At 51.0% G+C, this 19,196-nt stretch overlaps 2 protein-coding genes across 7 annotated transcripts; both read left to right on the forward strand.

Moving 5' to 3' along the window:
* Positions 1–46: 46 nt before the first annotated feature.
* ATOSB (atos homolog B) lies at positions 47–12,636 on the forward strand. Of its 6 annotated transcripts, none has more exons than XM_066256842.1 (9): positions 47–65; positions 7,641–7,784; positions 8,622–9,591; positions 10,089–10,147; positions 10,341–10,446; positions 10,566–10,724; positions 10,943–11,011; positions 11,095–11,270; positions 11,387–12,636. In XM_066256842.1, exons 3-9 carry the CDS (start codon positions 8,698–8,700, stop codon positions 11,538–11,540), a joined length of 1,617 nt encoding a protein of 538 aa, XP_066112939.1. In that variant the 5' UTR covers positions 47–65; positions 7,641–7,784; positions 8,622–8,697; the 3' UTR covers positions 11,541–12,636. The 6 variants fall into 6 exon arrangements, with proteins under 6 accessions (XP_066112939.1, XP_066112936.1, XP_066112938.1 ...); XM_066256839.1 differs by lacking the exon at positions 47–65 and adding an exon at positions 399–511; XM_066256841.1 differs by lacking the exon at positions 47–65 and adding an exon at positions 451–484.
* Positions 12,637–13,585: 949 nt separating this feature from the next.
* On the forward strand, positions 13,586–16,945 carry STOML2 (stomatin like 2). The gene is made up of 10 exons (XM_066256846.1): positions 13,586–13,720; positions 13,976–14,113; positions 14,579–14,678; positions 14,819–14,877; positions 14,969–15,070; positions 15,225–15,359; positions 15,493–15,637; positions 15,760–15,839; positions 16,081–16,209; positions 16,625–16,945. The coding sequence occupies exons 1-10, from the start codon at positions 13,676–13,678 to the stop codon at positions 16,760–16,762; spliced, it is 1,071 nt and encodes a 356-aa protein (XP_066112943.1). The 5' UTR covers positions 13,586–13,675; the 3' UTR covers positions 16,763–16,945.
* The last annotated feature ends 2,251 nt before the right edge of the window (positions 16,946–19,196 follow it).

Genomic DNA, 19,196 nt, shown 5'->3' on the forward strand with positions numbered 1-19,196 from the left:
CCATCCATTGCGGCCGCTACCGCCAATCAGAGCCAGCGGACCCAGGCTGGAGCGCGAATGCTTGGGTGATGCGAGCAGGAGAAGGGGTGGGGGGAGGAGAGGTTCTGACAAGGGAGGGGGCTAGATTTGGAAGGCGAGCTGGCACTGGTTCTGCCAGGCTGGAATTCTAGGGGGCGGATCCTCGTGAAAGGCGGAGAGACCAAAAGTGGGCAGGGCCAGGGACACGCGGAGGATCCTGCAGAGACGTAGAGCAGACGAGGAGGGGCGGAGCCTGAGAGGGGCGTGGTTTGGGTTACAGGGGTGGACCCCGAGGAATTAAAGAAACTAGGGAAGGGGACGAACCCCGGGAAGGTGGGAGGTGGGACAAGGGAGAGGGTGGGTCCGGGAGTTGCGGGGGCGGGGCTCTGACCTAAGGGGCGAGGTTTGCAGGCCGAGGCTGCAGCTAGGGCCGCTTGGTAACTACACCAGTCCACTACCTTCTCAGGTGCAACGGAATTTCACGGAACTACAGGTGTGGGGCAGGGTGTCGGTGGAAGAACGGACAAGGACGGGGGTGCGCTTGCGCATACATGAGGAGGTGGGGGACAAGTTAGGGGAAAAGTGGATCTGGGAGGAGGAAGACAGTTGGGAGACGAATTTGGGGCTCAATGTGTGGGCAAGGAGATGCACTGTTCAGGATCTCTTGTGGGGTGGGGACGGGAGTACTTTGTGGGGGTGGAAGATACTATGTGAAGGGGAGAGGTCTGTCTGAAGTGGAGGTTTGAGGCGATACTTGAGGGGGTGGGGATCCGAAGGTTCTTTGGTGGAACAGGATGCTGTGTGGTTATGGGCTGATGGTCAGAGTGTGGGAACGACAGGGACTGGAAAAAGAAGGTATAGGGCTCTGGGAACTGTATGAGGGGAAGGGGTTGTAGGCCCCAATTGGTGGGGGAGAACCTTTAGTGTTTTGAGAAAGTAATAGTCTGGGGCGTTGTAGAGACTCTAGGAATATGTGTACTGTGAATGAGGGTGATGGAATTAGAGGGGTGAGAAATACAGTCTCTATTGCTCCTGACTCCTCAGCTCCTAACTCCACCTTCTGGCCTGAGCAGTCTTTGAGAGGACCCAGGCCCTGCTTGCTACCAGGGCTTGTGTGACTCTCCTCAGTCTGTTTTGGTTCTGTATGGCTGAGACTGGGGTTTCTTTCCCTAGCTGGTGCCCTTAGAGACCCTTCCCCCATTCGGTTCCTGTTAACCCCCCCATTCTAGTTCCTGTTCCTCCCAGGAGCTTGCCTTGGTCCCTGTCTTTCCCCTCCCCCCCCCCCACCCCTTGCCCTGCCCTTATGCTCTGGGTGTGCTCATTTCCCACTTCCTTCCTCACCCTGGGGCCTGGCCTGCTCCTTGCCCGTGTAGGAGCTGTGCCCTGCATCAGACTTTGTACTCAATGGCCAGAGACCCTAATAACCAGCAGCAAAGCCTAAACCCCATTCATCAATACTATCAAAGTCTCTCTCAACAGCCCCCCCCCCCCCCAATGACTGGTAGCCATATTTTTACCACTTGCCACAAACTGATTTTCTCCACCTTTTCCCTTCTCCTGGGTGAGAAGCCCTAGGGCCCTCAAAAATTTGAGGAAGAACATAGTGAGGAGTATTGAAGGTATTTGACCTGTTTTGAGAGGTGGGCCACAATTGTAGGCTGAACTAGGAATGGGATGTGAGATTGCAGCTTCAACTGGGTGAGAAAGAGGGAATGGCTTCCCACACTCCTGGCTTGGGAGCTGACTGTCAGAACTGAGACTAGAGCCTAGCCCTCTTGGGGGCTCCTCTAGTTTCCTGAGGGGACTTGATGTAGTGCCAGAGTTCTTTTTACCTCTGAGCTACTAGGAGACGGTGGGAAAGGCCTGCCTTCCACACAGTGGCTGAATGAGTGTGACAGTGTTGTTGAAAGGGGCCCCAAGCCAGCCTCTGCTAGCTGAGAGACTGGCTGGGGAGAGAGGGGGTGCTGAGGCCAGACAAAGCCGTAGGGTAGGGTGGGGTAAAAAAGGGCAGGCTGATGCCTTTTGAGGAGGAGCTGATTGCTATGGCAACACAGCTTTCTAGACTGTCTGTCAGAGAGGCGGGCCTAGGGCAGACTCACTCCAGCTTCCTCAGGATTGAGGCATTTGTGTGAGTGGGTGGGGCATGAAGAGAAAGGGCATTTGGTTTTCTGTGCTGAGACTGTAGTATATAGCCTTTCTGCTTCTGTACAAGCAGCAGGGCATTCAGCTGCTCAGACCCATCTTCTGAAAATGGATATAAGTGAACAATAGCCGTTGGAATTATAACAGTATAAAGCTAGACTTGTAGAGGTCTTCAGTGGTCATCAATTATGCAGATCTCTCTTTTTACAGATTTGGAAATTTACCATCAAAGAGAATGATTTTCTCGGGTTTCAAAGTAAAAGGAGCAGGAGTTAGGACCCAGATCTCCTGATTTCTGTTCACTCAGTCCAGGGCTTATTGCTTCCGTCAGCTGATGTTTATTGAGCACCTATTATATGCCAGGTACTGATGTTGATTCTGGGAATACCAGCATGAACAAAACAAAGTTACTGCTCTCAATGGAGGTTCCATTATAGTAGGAGGAAAAAGTGTGTGTGTGTGTGTGAGAGAGAGAGAGAGAGAGAGAGAGAGAGAGAGAGGTCAGCTGTTTATAATGACTATGAAGAAAATAAAGCAGGGAAATAGGGCAGCTAGGTAAGGCTTCTTAATTGTACCATGCTGCTTTTCCCGGGCACACTGAGGCTTAGAACATCTTTGATCTTTTCCTCTGAATTACTGAGGCCCGACCTTTGCAGGTTACCAGGCCTAGGCCTATGGTAGCGGTACTAAGAGAGAACAAGGAAGGGTCACCAAGGGAATAATTTTTTAATACAGCACTTTGTGTCTACTAGCAAGCTTTTACTAAGGCAAGAAGAGTCTTACATTGGTACTCTGCAATTTTGTCCAGGGCGCTGAAAATTTATTTACTCTTGTTTCTTACTAATAGGGAACCAGCAAGGAAGTCATTCCATGGCAACTGGGTTCTTTGTCAGTTACTTGCTTGTCCTTCATAAGTCTAGGGCACCAGGAGGAAGTAGGGAGAGGGAACATCTTTTTACTATCCAGTGACAACTTCAGGGCCCTTGGAGCCCACAGCACAGGCATGGTAGAAACAAGGACCTTGGGCCTTTTGTGGCCTCTGAACTAGAGAACAGACTCCCCCACTTCTGGAGGCACAACCAGGGAGCTTCTCTGACTGATGTTAATTCTCCAGGGCCTTAGTTTGGGTTTTGCCTCCTGCTTCTGTGGAAGACTTGGAGAAAAAGCCTCCTGAATTTCCAACTGTTTGATTTGCTGACAAGTGCAGACAGGAAGGTAGACAGCGCTATTTTTTTAGCTTTCTCCTAGCACAGCCCCTCTGAAAAGTTTCTTATAATGTCTAATCTTTAGAGAGGTTTCCATCCTGGTCATTTAAAGAATAGAAGGACAAGAATTAGGAATGCTGTTTCTGTTGCCACTTAATTCAGCTGGGTCTGGGCTAGGCCTGGGGCCCAGTGACTCAGGGGCAGGGTGGGGAGTTTCAAAGGAGCTGTGAGTCATAGGGGTGAGCTTCATCACAAGAGTTGGGTATATTTCCCCCACTCTGCCCACTCTGGACAGAATCCTTCCTATCCCACTTCCCATGGATGTCCTGCCTCCTTGAGCAGGAGCCTCTGAATAGAAAGAGTACTAGCAGAAGGGATGAAGAAGACTAATCTCAGAATGGGAGTTCAGAGACACAAAGAATGATGTTTAGATCTCTGAATTAAAATGTAACCCTTTCTGCCTGACCAGGCAGTGGCGCAGTGGATAGAGCATCGGACTCGGATGTGGAGGACCCAGGTTCGAGACCCCGAGGTCGCCAGCTTGAGCACGGACTCATCTGGCTTGAGCAAGAAAAGCTCACCAGCTTGGACCCAAGGTCACTGGCTTGAGGAAGGGGTTACTTGGTCTGCTGAAGGCCCGCGGTCAGGGCACATATGGGAGAGCAATCAATGGACAACTAAGGTGTCGTAACAAAAAGCTGATGATAGATGCTTCTCATCTCTCTCCGTCCCTGTCTGTCTGTCCCTGTCTATCCCTCTCTCTGACTCTCTCTCTGTCTCTGTAAAAAAAAAAAAAAAAAAAAAGGTAAAATGTAACCCTTTCTCAGGAGTTCTTGAGGTCCCTCTAATGAAGGCAGAAGAACATCAATATAGAGTAAGAGAAGAAAGAATACCATTTCTCAATGTTAGGATAGTACCTCACTTCAGGACTTTTTCATCTGCTCTGGCATGAAGGAAACTTCCAGGCTCCAACAGTTTTCTGGTCTCTGGAGCTCTGGTTTGCAACGTGGGGAAAGATAAATGGGAGTGAAGATATTGGGGTCTGGTGTGGGAAAAGCAGACGGATTTTGGAGGTTGTCCAGTTGTGTCTAGGAAAGCCCTGGGGCATCTTATTAACTAGTCTCTGAAGAGGAAGGGCAAGGGTGGGAGGGAAGGTCTATGCCTTTGAAAGGGTTAAATGGCTGGGCAGAGAGATGGTTTGGACTCCAGCAGATGAGGGGTTAAGGAGGTGGGCGGGGCGACCCTGGTAGGCCTGCCCCTATGTGGACCAATAGGCGTGCACCTCTTGAAGGGGGCGTGCTTCACACTTGAGGTCGTGGGAGGCTGGCCTCCTATGGGCCAATGTGCATGGTCGCTGCCATGGAAGGCGTGGTTTAAGGGGGGCGTGGCGGCCGCTGCAGCTGCGGTGGGGGTGTTGGGACGCTGGGCGGGGCGGGGAGCCCCATCAGCTGGTAGGAAATGGCCTGTGAGTCAGAGGGGCAGCAGAGTAGGCAGTGCGGAGCCCGGGCGGCCACGGGGAGGGACAGTCGCGGGGAGGGGCGCAGCAGCGGCTGGGGGGCTGCGGGCGCCAGGGCCCGCTAGTGTTGTACACGAAGCTGAACAGAAAAGAGCCTAGCAGAGCAAGGCTCAGCCTGAGCCACCCTTTGTCTGGGTTGGGGGCCCGTGTCGGGGATTACTGGGGATTCGAGGGGAGGGACGGGACGAAGGGGCCCGGAGCAGCGACCGCCGTGGCGGAGCCAATTTGGGAGCGGGGTGAGTGTGTACTAGGGGGAAAGAGCAAATCTACGAAGCTCCAGCAGGGAATGGGGCCTGTCCCAGGCTGTGGGGAGAAAGGGGTAAGAAAGGACCTGGGAGGCTAAGCAGGGGTTGGGGGTGGGAGGATCTTACAGAATAAGGAGTCCAGGAACAGGGGTGAGTTTGCCAGGTTCAGTTTGGAGGAGGTGCTGAGATCTGCTCCCTCTCCACTGAAGGTTAAGGGTTCTAGGCCATTGGCCAAAAGGGTGGTGAGAGAGCAGTGGTTGACCTTCCTACCCACAGTGATGGTGTATAGAAAAAAGCCCCCTAGTTTGTGTGCATGTGTCTAAGGACTAAATGTAGAGCAGCTGACAGCAGTTTTCTGAACAGGAGGAGGGTGGTAAACACATGGAGAGGAATTCTCCTTCCTCTCCCTTTTGTTCAGAGTAGAAATGGATATTTTTAATACTGAAGGGAAGGGGAGAGTGAGCCTGGGAGCTTGTGCCTATACCAACACCCACCTACCCCCACCTCCCAGGCCTAGCAGGTGTCTTAAGGGTACAGACCCCATGGTATTCTGGGACTTGTTGTTTTTGCTGGCCTTGCTCCCATGGCATGTTGGGAGCTGTAGTCTTTGCCAGCCAAAGCCCGACACAACTGTTTGACGCCAGCTGCTGCCCACCCCCTACACAGAAAGGAGGTTTGGCCTACCCTACCCCTGCAGTCCTGCCCCATGAGTCAGCTTGAAGCCATGGTAGAGCCAGACTGGCTGAGTGGCAGTGAAGTGAGTCTCAGAGTTTCTCATTGAAAAGACAGGAACTGAGAAGGCTCTGGGGTAATAAGTAGGTGCCAGGCATGCTGGGGTCAAGTAGGGCATCATGTCATCACCTAGCTTCCTGAGGGCAAGGGCTGAAGAAGCTGACTGGGATGATCTGGAGGTAGAAGTACTAAGGAAAAGGCCCTCCCTGATTCTGTATGGCTTGGGTAGAGAGAGTACAGGTTATACCATCTGACAACACAGCCATTGGCATTCTGCCCTTTCTTGCCATCCCACTCACCACAGGGAACTAGAATTTTCTAAGAGATCCCAGTTCTAATGAGAACTTGATGATCTAGGATAGTGTGGGGTAGAATGATGGGAACTTAGTGTAAGAGAGCTTATCAGTCCCTGGGTACAAATCTCCTCTTTCTCTCAGTCCACCACCCTCACCTCTGTTCTTGCTGATTCTCCTTCTCCCTGTACAATTAAGCTCTGCTTCTCTCATCCTGGAAGTTTTTCTGTGCATTGTCAGGACTGCTGCCCAGATCTCTGGGGCTTGCATACCATTTTTTTTGAGCCCTGCTATGTGCTTAGCCCTGTGCTTGGAGTTGGACAGAGTAGAGCAGCATAGACCTATCCTCAAGAACCCTACGGACTCTAGAAGGTGTCTTACCCACAGAGTAAGCAGAACTGTCACTGGATTATAGGACATAGTGACCCTGCCATAGGTGAGGTCTCAGAGGAGAGATAGGGATCCGTGATCTGGTGTGGCAGAGTAGGCTTTCTGGAGGGGATGACATTTGGCCAAGCCGAAGAGGAAAGGTAGGTCTTGAGTAGACAAACAGGAGGCATTTTTTGAAGTGGAAAGGGCATTTTGGATATCAGACAGCAAAGGCTAGTGCCCACAAAAGAAGTATTTCCTTCTATAAAGGAAAATGATCTTCATTTTGACATTTCCCTCACCCAGTATGGCTTCCTTAGGGTGGACTAATTGATGAAAACCATCTTGTGTTCTGGCAGAAAAGCAGTGGTTTGGGTTTTTGGGTATTGCATATGTGTTGGATGTGTTGGAGAGGAGTAGAAAGGTAGTTGTTTCCAGCTGTCTGACTGCCACGGTCTTATCTCTAGTTTGCAGGGCCCAGGGGGAGGAGTAGTGCCTCTGGCAGTATCACCCCTCCCCCCCATACTTGTTTATGGTGTGATTTGTTGCCTCCTGTTAAAGGGACAGACTGTTGGGGTCCACTGGTAGTTTTAAGTCTGAAGGGCCCACTTTGAGCTGACCTGAGGTTTGTACCTTGGAGGAGTGCTGATGGGGGGAGAGTTTCTGTAAGATCTCTGCTCTTAGGGCTCTGGGGTGGCACTTGTCTCTTTGGAGATAGACATGTGGGAAGGAGTTGTGCAACTTGTCTAGGAGAGTTAAATTCTTGTCCTAGCCACCTCTCAGCTGGCATAGTCTCTTGGATCTTGGGGTATCTTATCCCTCCTCCCACCCCACCCCCATACAGGGCATGCGTCCCCAAGGTGTTAGCCTTGACAAGTGGTCATCCCGCCTCAATTTATCAGATTCTTATTATATTAAGCCAAGACCTACCTCTCTGTGATTCCTTAGGTAGCCCAGCTTACCCTCGGGGGCCTGAATCCCAAGACTGCCCCCTCTGTTTTTGAAGAGCTCCTCATAAGGGGGAGGATGTCCTGGGGTATACTCTATTAACCCATAATTGGAGAAGAGTCTTACCACTGACTGTAGGCATCCTGGCTTATGTATGTTTTTCTCTCTTCAGGGTCCAGCTGAGCCCAGGAGCTGCACGGAATGGTGGCAGTCACCTTGCCAGTGCAGCAGGCATGGACCAGACTGCAAGCTAGGAGAACAAGGCATCAGTCAGGAAGAGGGAACACTCAGCTAGGCTTAAGGCCTCTTCATCGGGGTGAGTGCCAGGGAGAGGGAGGGCAAGCAAGCCCAGTAAGAAATCTGAGCTAGCGTGTTCTTCCTCTTGGGAACATGCCTGTGCCTTTTCCATCCCCATTTTCTTCCCCCCAGACTGCATTACCTTTACCTTTCTCTCTCCTAAGCTCCAAGGGCTCTTCTTTTGCCTCTGTAACTTTCTTTTTTTTTTTTTAGAGATTTTTTTTTACATTTATTTAAAAACATTTAGAGATTTTATTTTTTCATTTTTCCGAAGCTGGAAACGGGGAGGCAGTCAGACAGACTCCCACATGCACCCAACCGGGATCCACCTGGCACGCCCACCAGGGGGCGATGCTCTGCCCCTCTGGGGCGTCGTTCTGTTGCATCCAGAGCCATTCTAGCGCCTGAGGCAGAGGCCACAGAGCCATCCTCAGCGCCCAGGCCATCTTTGCTCCAATGGAGCCTCAGCTGCGGGAGGGGAAGAGAGAGACAGAGAGGAAGGAAGGGGGAGGGGTGAAGAAGCAGATAGGTGCTTCTCCTGTGTGCCCTGGCCGGGAATTGAACCGGGACTCCTGCACGCCAGGCCGATGCTCTACCGCTGAGCCAGCCGGCCAGGGCCCATGCCTCTTTAACTTTCTAAATAAACTTTCTCTTATAAAAAAGGAAGGGAGGGAGGAGGGAAGGAAGGAAGGAAGGACCCTGAATATTCTGTTAATACATCTGGGCATAAAGACAGTATATTCCCATGAACCCTGCAAGATTACCTCTTCAGGCCAGGGAAGGATCTGAAACTCAGCAGAGAGGGAGAAAACAAATTGATTCCTCTGACCACCTCTTCTTCTCTTCTTTTGCACAGATGTCCCCAGGCCCCCCAGCCCAGGCCCAGCATAAAGGCTGTGAGGGGGGCCCCCCCTGATCCAAGGGGGGACTTCATGCGCCACGTGCAGGCGGAGCCATCTCCATCCTCAGAGCCAGAGGCTGGCCCTTCGCAGCCTGCAGTCAGGCAGGGGGCCCTCCAGGGTGGCCTGCTCATGGGCTACAGCCCAGCAGGAGGGGCGACATCCCCCGGGGTCTACCAGGTATCCATCTTTTCCTCTCCAGCTGGTGCCTCCGAGCCTCATAGGGCCCTGAAACGGCCATCCCCACTTACTGAGGGTCCCCGGGAGCTGAAAAGAGGCCCTGGCCTGGGGGCCAGAGAGGGACAACCCCCTGAAGAACCATCTACTGTGGGACTGTTAGGCCCAGAGGGGCTGGGGCTGGGGCTGGGTGTGGCCAGCCAGCATTTCTGCCATCATGGCCTGTGTGTTGTAGAACAGGGAGGTAGCTCCACCTCACCTTGGACTTCAGGGGCCCAGAGTTCCCCCTGGCTCTCATCAAATGCTTCCTGCAATACTTTGCACACCAGAGACTGGGCTTCCCAAGATCCAGGGGGACAGGGGTCCCTGGGGGAGTCCCCAGGGCAAGCCCCTCCAGGCCAGCTGTACACACTTGACACTGATTTGCACAGTCTTGCACAAATAGGGGGTAAGAGCCCAGTGGCTGGGGTGGGTAATGGGGGCAGCCCCTGGCCTAGGGAGTCCCCTGGCACTGCCAATGGGCACAGTCCCGAGCACACTCCCCCTGGCCCTGGACCTCCAGGCCCCTGCCACACCAAGCGAAGGCTGCTTCCTGCTGGAGAAGCCCTGGATGTCAGCTCTGAAGATGAGGGGCCAGCCCCTCAGAGGCGCCGGGGAACCCTGGGTCACCTTCCTGCTGCCAACAGTTCTGATGCCAAAGCCACACCCTTCTGGCGCCACCTGCTGCCTGGGCCTAAGGAGCCTGTACTGGTAAGCCAGGAGAAGAGGTGGTCTGCTGTTTTTTAAAATTATAATTGAAAAAAATAAAAATAAATAAAATTATAATTGACAGGGGGATGCAATCAGGGCAACACTAGGATCTATGTAGACAATAAATTAAATAAAAATAAATTATAATTGACATGCAATATTATATTAGCTTTAGGTGTACAACATAGTGATTCAATGTTTATATATCTTAGAAAGTAATCACCATAATAAGTCTAGTAATCATCTGTCACTGTATTAAAGTTACAGTATTATATTATTGACTCTATTGTCAATGCTGTACCTTATATTCTGTAATTTATTTTATAACTGGAAGTTTGTATTTTGTAATACCCCTCCCATTTTGTGCCCAACCCCTCCTTTATGGGAAAAGGTGAAGGCTTGGGAGGATGGTCCTACAAGAGCTTGTAATGAACCCCTGCATCCCCCAAAATTCCTGGCCTTTACCCAATTTTCCCCCCAATCTTTTCTCTACATAGGACCCCACAGATTGCAGTCCTATGGGGCGGAGGCTGAAAGGTGCCCGTCGCCTGAAGCTGTAAGTGACTAGCTTCTTCCTCTGCCCTGTCCCTGGAAAATGGGGAGAGAAGTCTGTAATCCTCTTTCTCACCCCAGGGTAGGGGACCCCAGGGCAGGAGCCCTGGGTAATGGAAAAGGGTGGAGTCTGCAGACATGAGTAGGCATTTCAGAAAACCTCAAGCCAACCCACTGTATGTCCCCTGCCCCACCAGGAGCTCCTTTCGAAGCCTCCGGAAGGGCCCAGGCCTGCTGAGCCCCCCCAGTGCCTCCCCTGTTCCTACCCCTGCCATCAGCCGTACCCTGTTGGGCAACTTTGAGGTAGTTACCCTTGGATTCCATGACTGGGAATTCTTGGGGGAAGTGGGATAGTGGATTGTGGCTTGGATGGATAAGGAAAAGAGCTGGTATCTCTTTCATAGTGTGTTTTCCCACCCTAGGAATCATTGCTTCGAGGACGCTTTGCAGCATCTGGCCACATTGAGGGCTTCACCGCAGAGATTGGAGCTAGTGGATCCTACTGTCCCCAGCATGTCACCCTGCCTGTCACTGTCACCTTCTTTGATGTTTCTGAGCAAAATGCCCCGGCCCCCTTTCTGGTATGATCTAATGTCAACCCAAAATCAGCTCCTGGAAAGGATGAGGATTGGGGGCAGGAGATATTCTTTAGGTGTTCCTCACCTAGAAGAGAATCAGAGCGGGGGAGGGGGGAGAGAACTCTAGTGGGGGCCAGGGCCCAGGTCACAGAGTAGAGATAGATGAGTATTCAGGGCTCTTCCAGTGCCCTCCTTGGCTGATGGCTTCATGGCCTTCCCAGGGCGTCGTGGACCTGAACCCCCTGGGGAGGAAGGGTTACAGCGTGCCCAAGGTGGGCACCATCCAAGTGGTGAGTTTTCTCTGAGGGAGAGTGGGAGACGGGAGAGGAAAACAGCCCCTACACCTTACCAACCTTTCCTGTCCTGCCCCCAGACCTTATTTAACCCCAACCAGACTGTGGTGAAAATGTTCCTTGTGACCTTTGACTTCTCGGACATACCTGCTGCCCACATGACTTTCTTGCGCCATCGTCTCTTTTTGGTGCCTGTGGGTGAGGAGGGAAATGCTAGCCCCACCCGCCGCCTCCTCTGCTACTTGCTGCACCTCAGGTGAGGACAGGGCCCAGAGACAGCTGGGGAAGCCCAGGTATCCTTTCCCCAACCCAGGATCTCTCTTTGCTTCTCTACTGTCTGGATCTTTATTTTGATCATCCTCTCCTCCTCAGGTTCCGGAGTTCCCGCTCAGGCCGCTTAAGCCTGCATGGAGACATCCGCCTGCTTTTTTCCCGCCGGAGCCTGGAACTGGACACAGGGCTCCCCTACAAACTGCAGGCTGTGACTGAGGCCCCTCACAATCCACGTTATTCACCTTTGCCCTAATTGCCAGTGCCCTGAACCCATGTGGGCCAAAGACCAGCCCATCCTGCTTCATTCTGGACAAAGCAAACACATGGAGAGTTGGCGAGAGACCTTTCAGGCTTGAATTAAAACCCTCGCCATGCTTATGCCCAAATTGATTATTTGGGTATTTAAAGCTTCTGATCCTTACCATAATCTGTCCTACTCTGGGTTCTCCACGTGCCTGCCCCCTTCCTTAAAATTCCCAGGCCAGCTTAGGTAGTGGGGAGGAACTGGAGTTATCCTGATGTTGCCCCAAGTTCCCAGGCAAGTCATGCCAGCGTTGCCTCCCTGTCCTGGGCAGGGGCCACTTATTATTTTATTTATTTTTAATTTATAATTTATTCAGATTGGATGCCTTGGTAACCTCCCAAACCTGATAATTGGCATTGCTCTTCCTCCTTTCCCACTTCAGATATTGCTCCAACTTCAGGAGTTCAAGATGTTGATGAAGAAACTGAGGGAGAACTGAGGCAGAGAGGTTATCCCAGAAGGACTGAGTCACTAGCCAAACACTCAACTTCTCTTGTCCTTCCCTATTTTTTTCACTTCCCCTACTCTCTGACGCCTCTCTGAAAGCCAACTTATATATATATGTGAGTGGATGTATACAAGCTTGTGTGTGTGGTATGTGTGTGAGAAAGAGAGCGTGCATGCATGTGCACATACATGGGGGTTAACCACCCCTCATCTAGGGCTCCAGACTCCAGTTTCCCTCTTCTGCTTGTGTCTCCTTGCTTTGGGGTCCTGACTGAGAAAGGTGTTCAGGGTGCAGCGTCAGGGCCAAGGACTGGGGTGCTTCCTCTCACCTGGCCAGATTCTGACCCACCTACCTCAGTTGGGGTGAGGGGCACCCCTCAAACTATATCATGTGGTTCCCAACTTCCCCATGTTCCACTCTAGACTCTGACCCAGCCTTAGACGTGACTCCTGGGGCTGGGCTGAGGGGAACAAGCATTTGCTGAAACTTGAAAAAAGAAAAAAACACAGGAAAAAAAAATTGTACCTGGTACTTTTTTTTTTTAGAAAAAAAAAATGAAAATGAAAAGAAAGAAAATAAATTCTTGTTTGGAAATGAGCTAAGCCCTACTTTTTCTGTTGGGGAGAGCCTGGGAATAGAGATGGAGGGCCTAATTGGAGCTGGGACTCTGCCATTTCTTTCAAAAAGGAGGCCTGAGGCCATGAGGTCTTAGGCGAAGTCCTGCTGAGTCTCAGAGTCTGGGTTTTCCTCTTTTCAGATAATGGGGTTGGTGGTGGGGAAGGTTCAACCATAAAAGCTGAACACCCTGTGGACATGAATTCTTATACTAGTTCTGTTGTTAATGAGTTTAGTCCCACTGAGCTTCAATGCCCTAATATGGAAAATGAGGGTGAATATATAAGTCTTTTATTAAAGGATTTGCCAGAGCATCAGGGATGTGTGAAGGGTGACACCCTCCAAAGCTGACCTTTGGGACTGTCGGACTCGGCAAGGGTACCAGACCTGATAGGCCCTGACTGGGAAGAGATAGAGAAAGCTATGCTGTCTTGGGAAAATGGGGAGGGGGCAATCTCAGTCCCATCACAGGACAATATTAGTTAGGCTCAGTCACCATGGCAACGGGAATGGGGTCAGTCCCCAGTAGGAGGATTGGGTATAACAGCAGGACTGCCAGAGAATGTCACTATGGCAACCGTGGCTCTGAATCAGCTCCAATCCCCTGGTCGCTATGGTGATAGATGGGTGCGGTTATAGGCTCAGTAAACTGAGTCTCTCGTGTGGGGCAAAGAACTCAGTGGGGGGTATTTCTAGGCGATCTGTACACGGAAAACAGCCTCCATTTTGTCACCATGTCCAGGATCTTGAGCTTGATCAGCGAGCTCCGAAACAAACTCTACCGTTGGGCCCTCTCTAGAAGGTCTGCGTTTCTCAGGGAACAATTTGATGCTCGCTTCTGACAAGTAACGCTGATTGGCTGAGTGTGAAATGAGTGGAGCGAGAGAAGAGACAGCCGGAAGCATCGTACATCCGGGGGGAGTGGAAATATAGGAGGAAAAACAAGTTCAGGTCCAGACCGCTAGAGCGACCGCTCTGCTCCGCGTCTCGTTGGTTCCGGAGGTCACTGCGGCTGTGGGAAATGCTGGCGCGCGCGGCGCGGGGCACTGGGGCCCTTTTGCTGAGGGTAAGAGCAAGGCAGACTTTTCCAAGGGTCGGGCCAGACATCAGTTTGGTCCTCGGCTTGGAAGGAGAAGGATTCTAAGTTTTGGTAGAGAACTAGGGTCAGAGACCGTGCTACCCACGTGAGCACCTCTCCGTGGACTTTTTAGGGGGAGATATAGGAAGGTGCCTCTGGGACATGCTCCTGTCCCAGAGGCACCTTAGAGGGGCGGGGTGCCCCGCCGGCTGGGATCTCTGCTAACCCTCGTTTTCCCTTCAGAGCTCCGTGCAGGCTTCTGGCCAGGCTCCGCGCCGCGCCTCCTCAGGATTGCCCCGAAACACGGTGGTACTCTTTGTGCCGCAGCAGGAGGCCTGGGTGGTGGAGCGCATGGGCCGATTTCACCGGATCCTGGAGCCTGTGAGAACCTCTTCTGCTCACCCGAGGCCAGCCTGAGCCCCAATTTCTTCACGACATGGGGTTGGAAGGGAGTATGAGGGTATCTCTCTGGGGCCTGCCCTCACCTTTGGCTTGCAATTGCCTAGGCCAGACCCGCAGGGCCCAGGCCATGTTCTCATACCCATGTCCTCACCTTTTCCTGTTGCCCTAGCATCCCACATGCCCCATTCTTCCCTACCCACTCTCAGGTCCACCTGTCTTCATGGAGAAAGACACTCTGTTGGCTCCCATTCGCCTGATTCTTCCCTCCATTCAGAGGCCCAGCCTCACATTCCTATTTTCTTGGGTTTCTTTACCATTGATAGCCCCAGCCTTCTGCTTTTCTGGGCATGTTTCATATGTTGATTTTCTACCCACTCCAGGCCTAGCTTGGATACCAACCTTATAGCCCCCATCCTTCTGAAGACCAATGACTCTTCTTCCCAGGGCTTGAATATTCTCATCCCTGTGTTAGACCGGATCCGATACGTGCAGAGTCTCAAGGAAATTGTCATCAACGTGCCTGAGCAATCAGCTGTGACTCTCGGTGAGAGGTACAGGGTGATTTGGGTGCTCCGAGGCCATTAGGATGTGGTTGCTGGAGATCCAGAACTTAGGAGGAGAAAGAGCTGATTGGGACCTGGAGATCTGACCTTCCTCCTTTTCTCTTCTGCTTCTGCATTGCAGACAATGTAACTCTGCAAATTGATGGAGTTCTTTACCTGCGCATCATGGATCCTTACAAGGTATCTGTCTTCTGCTTTTTTCAGATCCTGAGTTGCTCTCCTCACTGAAGTCCTGCACCCAATTTTCCTATACTAACCATGCTCCTTTCAGGCAAGCTATGGTGTGGAGGACCCTGAATATGCTGTCACCCAGCTAGCTCAGACAACCATGAGATCAGAGCTCGGCAAACTCTCTCTGGACAAAGTCTTCCGGGTAAGGGGCTCTGAGCCAGGGTTAGGGTTTGCAGACACAGGCTTGGCACTCTAGTCCTTTCTGGGGGTCAAGATCAGTCGTAGGTCCTTCTCAGTTTAGACCTTTGATGAGATGGTTGGAGCTTAACACCTGTTTTACATCTCTCTTCCTCCAGGAGCGAGAGTCCCTGAATGCTAGCATTGTGGATGCCATCAACCAGGCTGCCGACTGCTGGGGCATCCGCTGCCTCCGTTATGAGATCAAGGATATCCATGTGCCGCCCCGTGTGAAAGAGTCTATGCAGATGCAGGTGGGGGCTAGGGAGGACTTCCAATGCTCTAGTTGCATGGGAACTTGGACTCTCTTACTGTGATGGGTACAGTTGCAGGTCTGTATAAGAGTTTACTCTGATTTCTTGTTGACTGGGGTTGCTGGGCTTCCAGGTGGAGGCAGAGCGGCGGAAACGGGCCACAGTTTTAGAGTCTGAGGGGACCCGTGAGTCAGCTATCAACGTGGCAGAAGGGAAGAAACAGGCACAGATCCTGGCCTCTGAGGCAGAAAAGGCTGAACAAATAAATCAGGCAGCAGGTCAGCAGCAGAGAGTAGAGCCTGAGGGAGGAGCAGGGCATGAGTCTTTGAGGGTTGGTGCTGGGATATGAGCTTGGTGGTAGCCTGACCTCATGGGTCATGTTCTGTCTCCTTTCTTCCAGGGGAAGCCAGTGCAGTTCTGGCCAAAGCCAAGGCTAAAGCTGAAGCTATTCGCATCCTGGCTGCAGCTCTGACACAACACGTGAGAGGCCTCTGGGTGGGAGTGGGGGACAGAAATTGGCAGTGGAAGAGGTTCTATTATCTACCCTTGGGAGAAGTTCCTACCTTTGTGGGTTCCACTGAGGCAGATTACATGATCTCCTGTATTGTGATCTGTATATCCTCTTTCTGGGAACCTAACTTTTCCTCTCTAATCCCCCAGCCCACCCCAACCACTTCTCTTAAGTCTGTGATCTCTGATTTTATTCCTTTTTTGGTCACAGAATGGAGATGCAGCAGCCTCACTGACTGTGGCTGAGCAGTATGTCAGCGCGTTCTCCAAACTGGCCAAGGATTCCAACACTATCCTGTTGCCCTCCAACCCCGGTGATGTCACCAGTATGGTGGCTCAGGTTAGAGTGCCCTGAGGATCTAGCACAAAGCACCAGTGCCAGAGACTAAGACCCTACCAGCACCAGCACCACTTATACACCATAGAGGCTTTCAGAATGAGATCTAGACCTCCCTTCATTCCTGGTAAAGCATGAATCTGTAAGGACAAGACACCCACATACATTCCCTAGAGATAGGGAAGCTTTTGAGACTTTTTTTTTTTTTGTAGATACCTGTATTCTGAGAATGGCTCTGCTTTGTCAGTTTGTAAGATTCCTCGAACTTGACTCCAAAGCTTATAAGACTGACGTTTGTTTGAGAGAGAGAGAAAGGAAAAACAAGTTGACTGACTGCAGCCCCACCTTCTTTTTGCCACTGGGGGACTGTACTACATCTGCCATATATCCTCATGGCTCCCTCTGTTCCTCTCCTCAGGCCATGGGTGTGTATGGGGCCCTCACCAAAGCCCCAGTGCCAGGGGCCCAGGACTCAGTCTCCAGTGGGAACAGCAGAGATGTCCAGGGCACAGATGCAAGTCTTAATGAGGAACTTGATCGAGTCAAGCTGAGCTGATGGAGCTGGGCTTGGCCAGAGAGGCTGGGGCCAGAGAAGCAGCACTCCTAAACTCTGGCTCTAGCCTCCCTGCTGAGATTTTGGTTATTATTTTTTTATTTGACTTTTAATCATGTAATAAACTTGCCAGTGGCAAACCAGAAACTGTCCTCTCTGATTGGGAAATGAAGTTGAGAAAATCATTGTTTTCCCGGGATGTTCATTTCCACCCCCTAGTCCTCTCAGGTCTTGGGAGCTAATCTTCTGTAAGAATGAAGCTTATGTAGTATAAAATCATCCTTTTGTTTTCAGGAGAAGCTGTGGAATGGGATGGAAGGATTAAGCCACATGTCCACTGAACTGCCAGCTGGGTAGGGTAGTACCTTCCTGCTAAGTGTTGGGCTGTGAATTTGAGCAGGTGTTTGGCTCTTTTGGCAAAGAAGTGTGCCTTGGCAGGGTAGTACTGCTGAATGCTTAAAGTGTCTTCAGGGAGACTGACACTCATTCATTTATTCAAAAACATTTATTTAATGGTGTTTCTCATGTGCCAAGCTCAAACTGGGTTACAAAAACAACTGAGACTCAGTAGTCCCTGCTTTCACAGAATACTAAGTCAGGGAGGGGAGACAAACAAGAAAGCTGACGGAGATAGAAAGTGATGAGTGCTGTGAGGGAGGAAAATTCTGGCCGAGGGATACTGGAAGGAGAAGCATATCAGCTTGGGGCAGCACTCAGTCATTGAGCTCAGGCTGAAAAAAATGCATTTGCCAAGCTAGGGTTTGAGGCTAGAATATATAGAGGCCAACAGCTCTAGAGAAATTGGAACATCCAGAGCTATTTGCCATGGCTGAATGGTGGGGTATTAAGGGGGTGTGGCTATATGGCAGGGGCCAAATCACAGAGTCCTGAAGAGTTTGTCCTTAAGGTAGGGAGGGGGAAATCTCTGAAGGTTTTTCTTGCCATGAGGATTTTAAGATTAAGGTAACTACATTAGTGATCTAGATACAGCTGTTCTGCTGCAATGTGGACGGGGTTTGAAGGAGAAATGGGAGACTGGAAGGACAGAAAGGCTGCTTCAGTGATCCCTGAGAAAGTAATGAGGCCTAAAGTAAGCTAAGGGGCCATTGGGATGGAGGTGGAGGAATAATTCAACATATTTCTGAATTAGTTTATTCATTTATCCATTTGATTAACTATTGAACCCCAACTATATACCAGACACCAAAGATATAACAAAGAAAAATTTCCTGCTCTCCATGAGTTTACATTCTATTTGGAAGGGACAAACCATTAATAAGATGCACAGTAGTTCAGGGGCTGATAATCGTGCTAAGGAAAGGAAGGAAGATGGGCAATTGGTGGTGGTGGTGGGGGTCTATTCAAGTAGAGGGTTCCAAGAAGCCTCGCTGATGTTAGATACGGAGATGAGGGGAATCTGGGAGTAAATTAGGAGTAAATTTGGGCATCTGGGAGTAAAGCTGATAGAAGAGATTGCAAATGCAAAGGCCCTGAGGCAGAGCATGTCTGTCATAACTGGAAGAGCAAAGGCGCTGTTGTGAATAGAACAGAATTAAGAAAGCAAAGAAGTGGCAGATGAGTTAGGGAAGTGGGCAGCTGGTACACAGACCTGTAAGGCTATGAAGGGCCACTACCAGAACTTAGACTTGACTCTAGTATGAAAAAAACGGGGAGGAGCTGTTTTGTTTTGTTTTTTTTTTTGTTTTTGTTTTTTTTTTTTTTTCTTAAGCTGGAAACAGGGAGAGACAGACAGACTCCCGCATGCGCCCGACCGGGATCCACCCGGCACGCCCACCAGGGGCGACGCTCTGCCCACCAGGGGGCGATGCTCTGCCCATCCTGGGCGTCGCCATGTTGCGACCAGAGCCACTCTAGCGCCTGGGGCAGAGGCCAAGGAGCCATCCCCAGCACCCGGGCCATCTTTGCTCCAATGGAGCCTTGGCTGCGGGAGGGGAAGAGAGAGACAGAGAGGAAAGTGCGGCGGAGGGGTGGAGAAGCAAATGGGCGCTTCTCCTGTGTGCCCTGGCCGGGAATCAAACCCGGGTCCTCCGCACGCCAGGCCGACGCTCTACCGCTGAGCCAACCGGCCAGGGCTGGGGAGCTGTTTTTTAACAGCTTGACTGAGAAGTAATTCACATACAATATAATTTACCCACTCAAAGTATAAATTCAGTCATTTGCAGTATATTCAGAGTTGTGCAACCATCACAATTTTAAAACATTTTCATCATTGCCTCCCACTCTGCCACAAAAACCTTGTACCCATTAGCAGTCACTCCCTTCTCCCCTAGCCCTAGGCAACCACTAAGTCACTTTCTGTCTTTTTAGATTTATGTATTCATATAAATGGAATAATATGTGCTATTTTGTGATTGGCTTCTTTCAGCATAATGTTTTATAAATTTTTTATTTATTCATTTTAGAGAGGAGAGGGAGA

The sequence above is a fragment of the Saccopteryx bilineata genome, chromosome 2 (genome assembly GCF_036850765.1).
Source record: "Saccopteryx bilineata isolate mSacBil1 chromosome 2, mSacBil1_pri_phased_curated, whole genome shotgun sequence".
NCBI lineage: Eukaryota > Metazoa > Chordata > Mammalia > Chiroptera > Emballonuridae > Saccopteryx > Saccopteryx bilineata.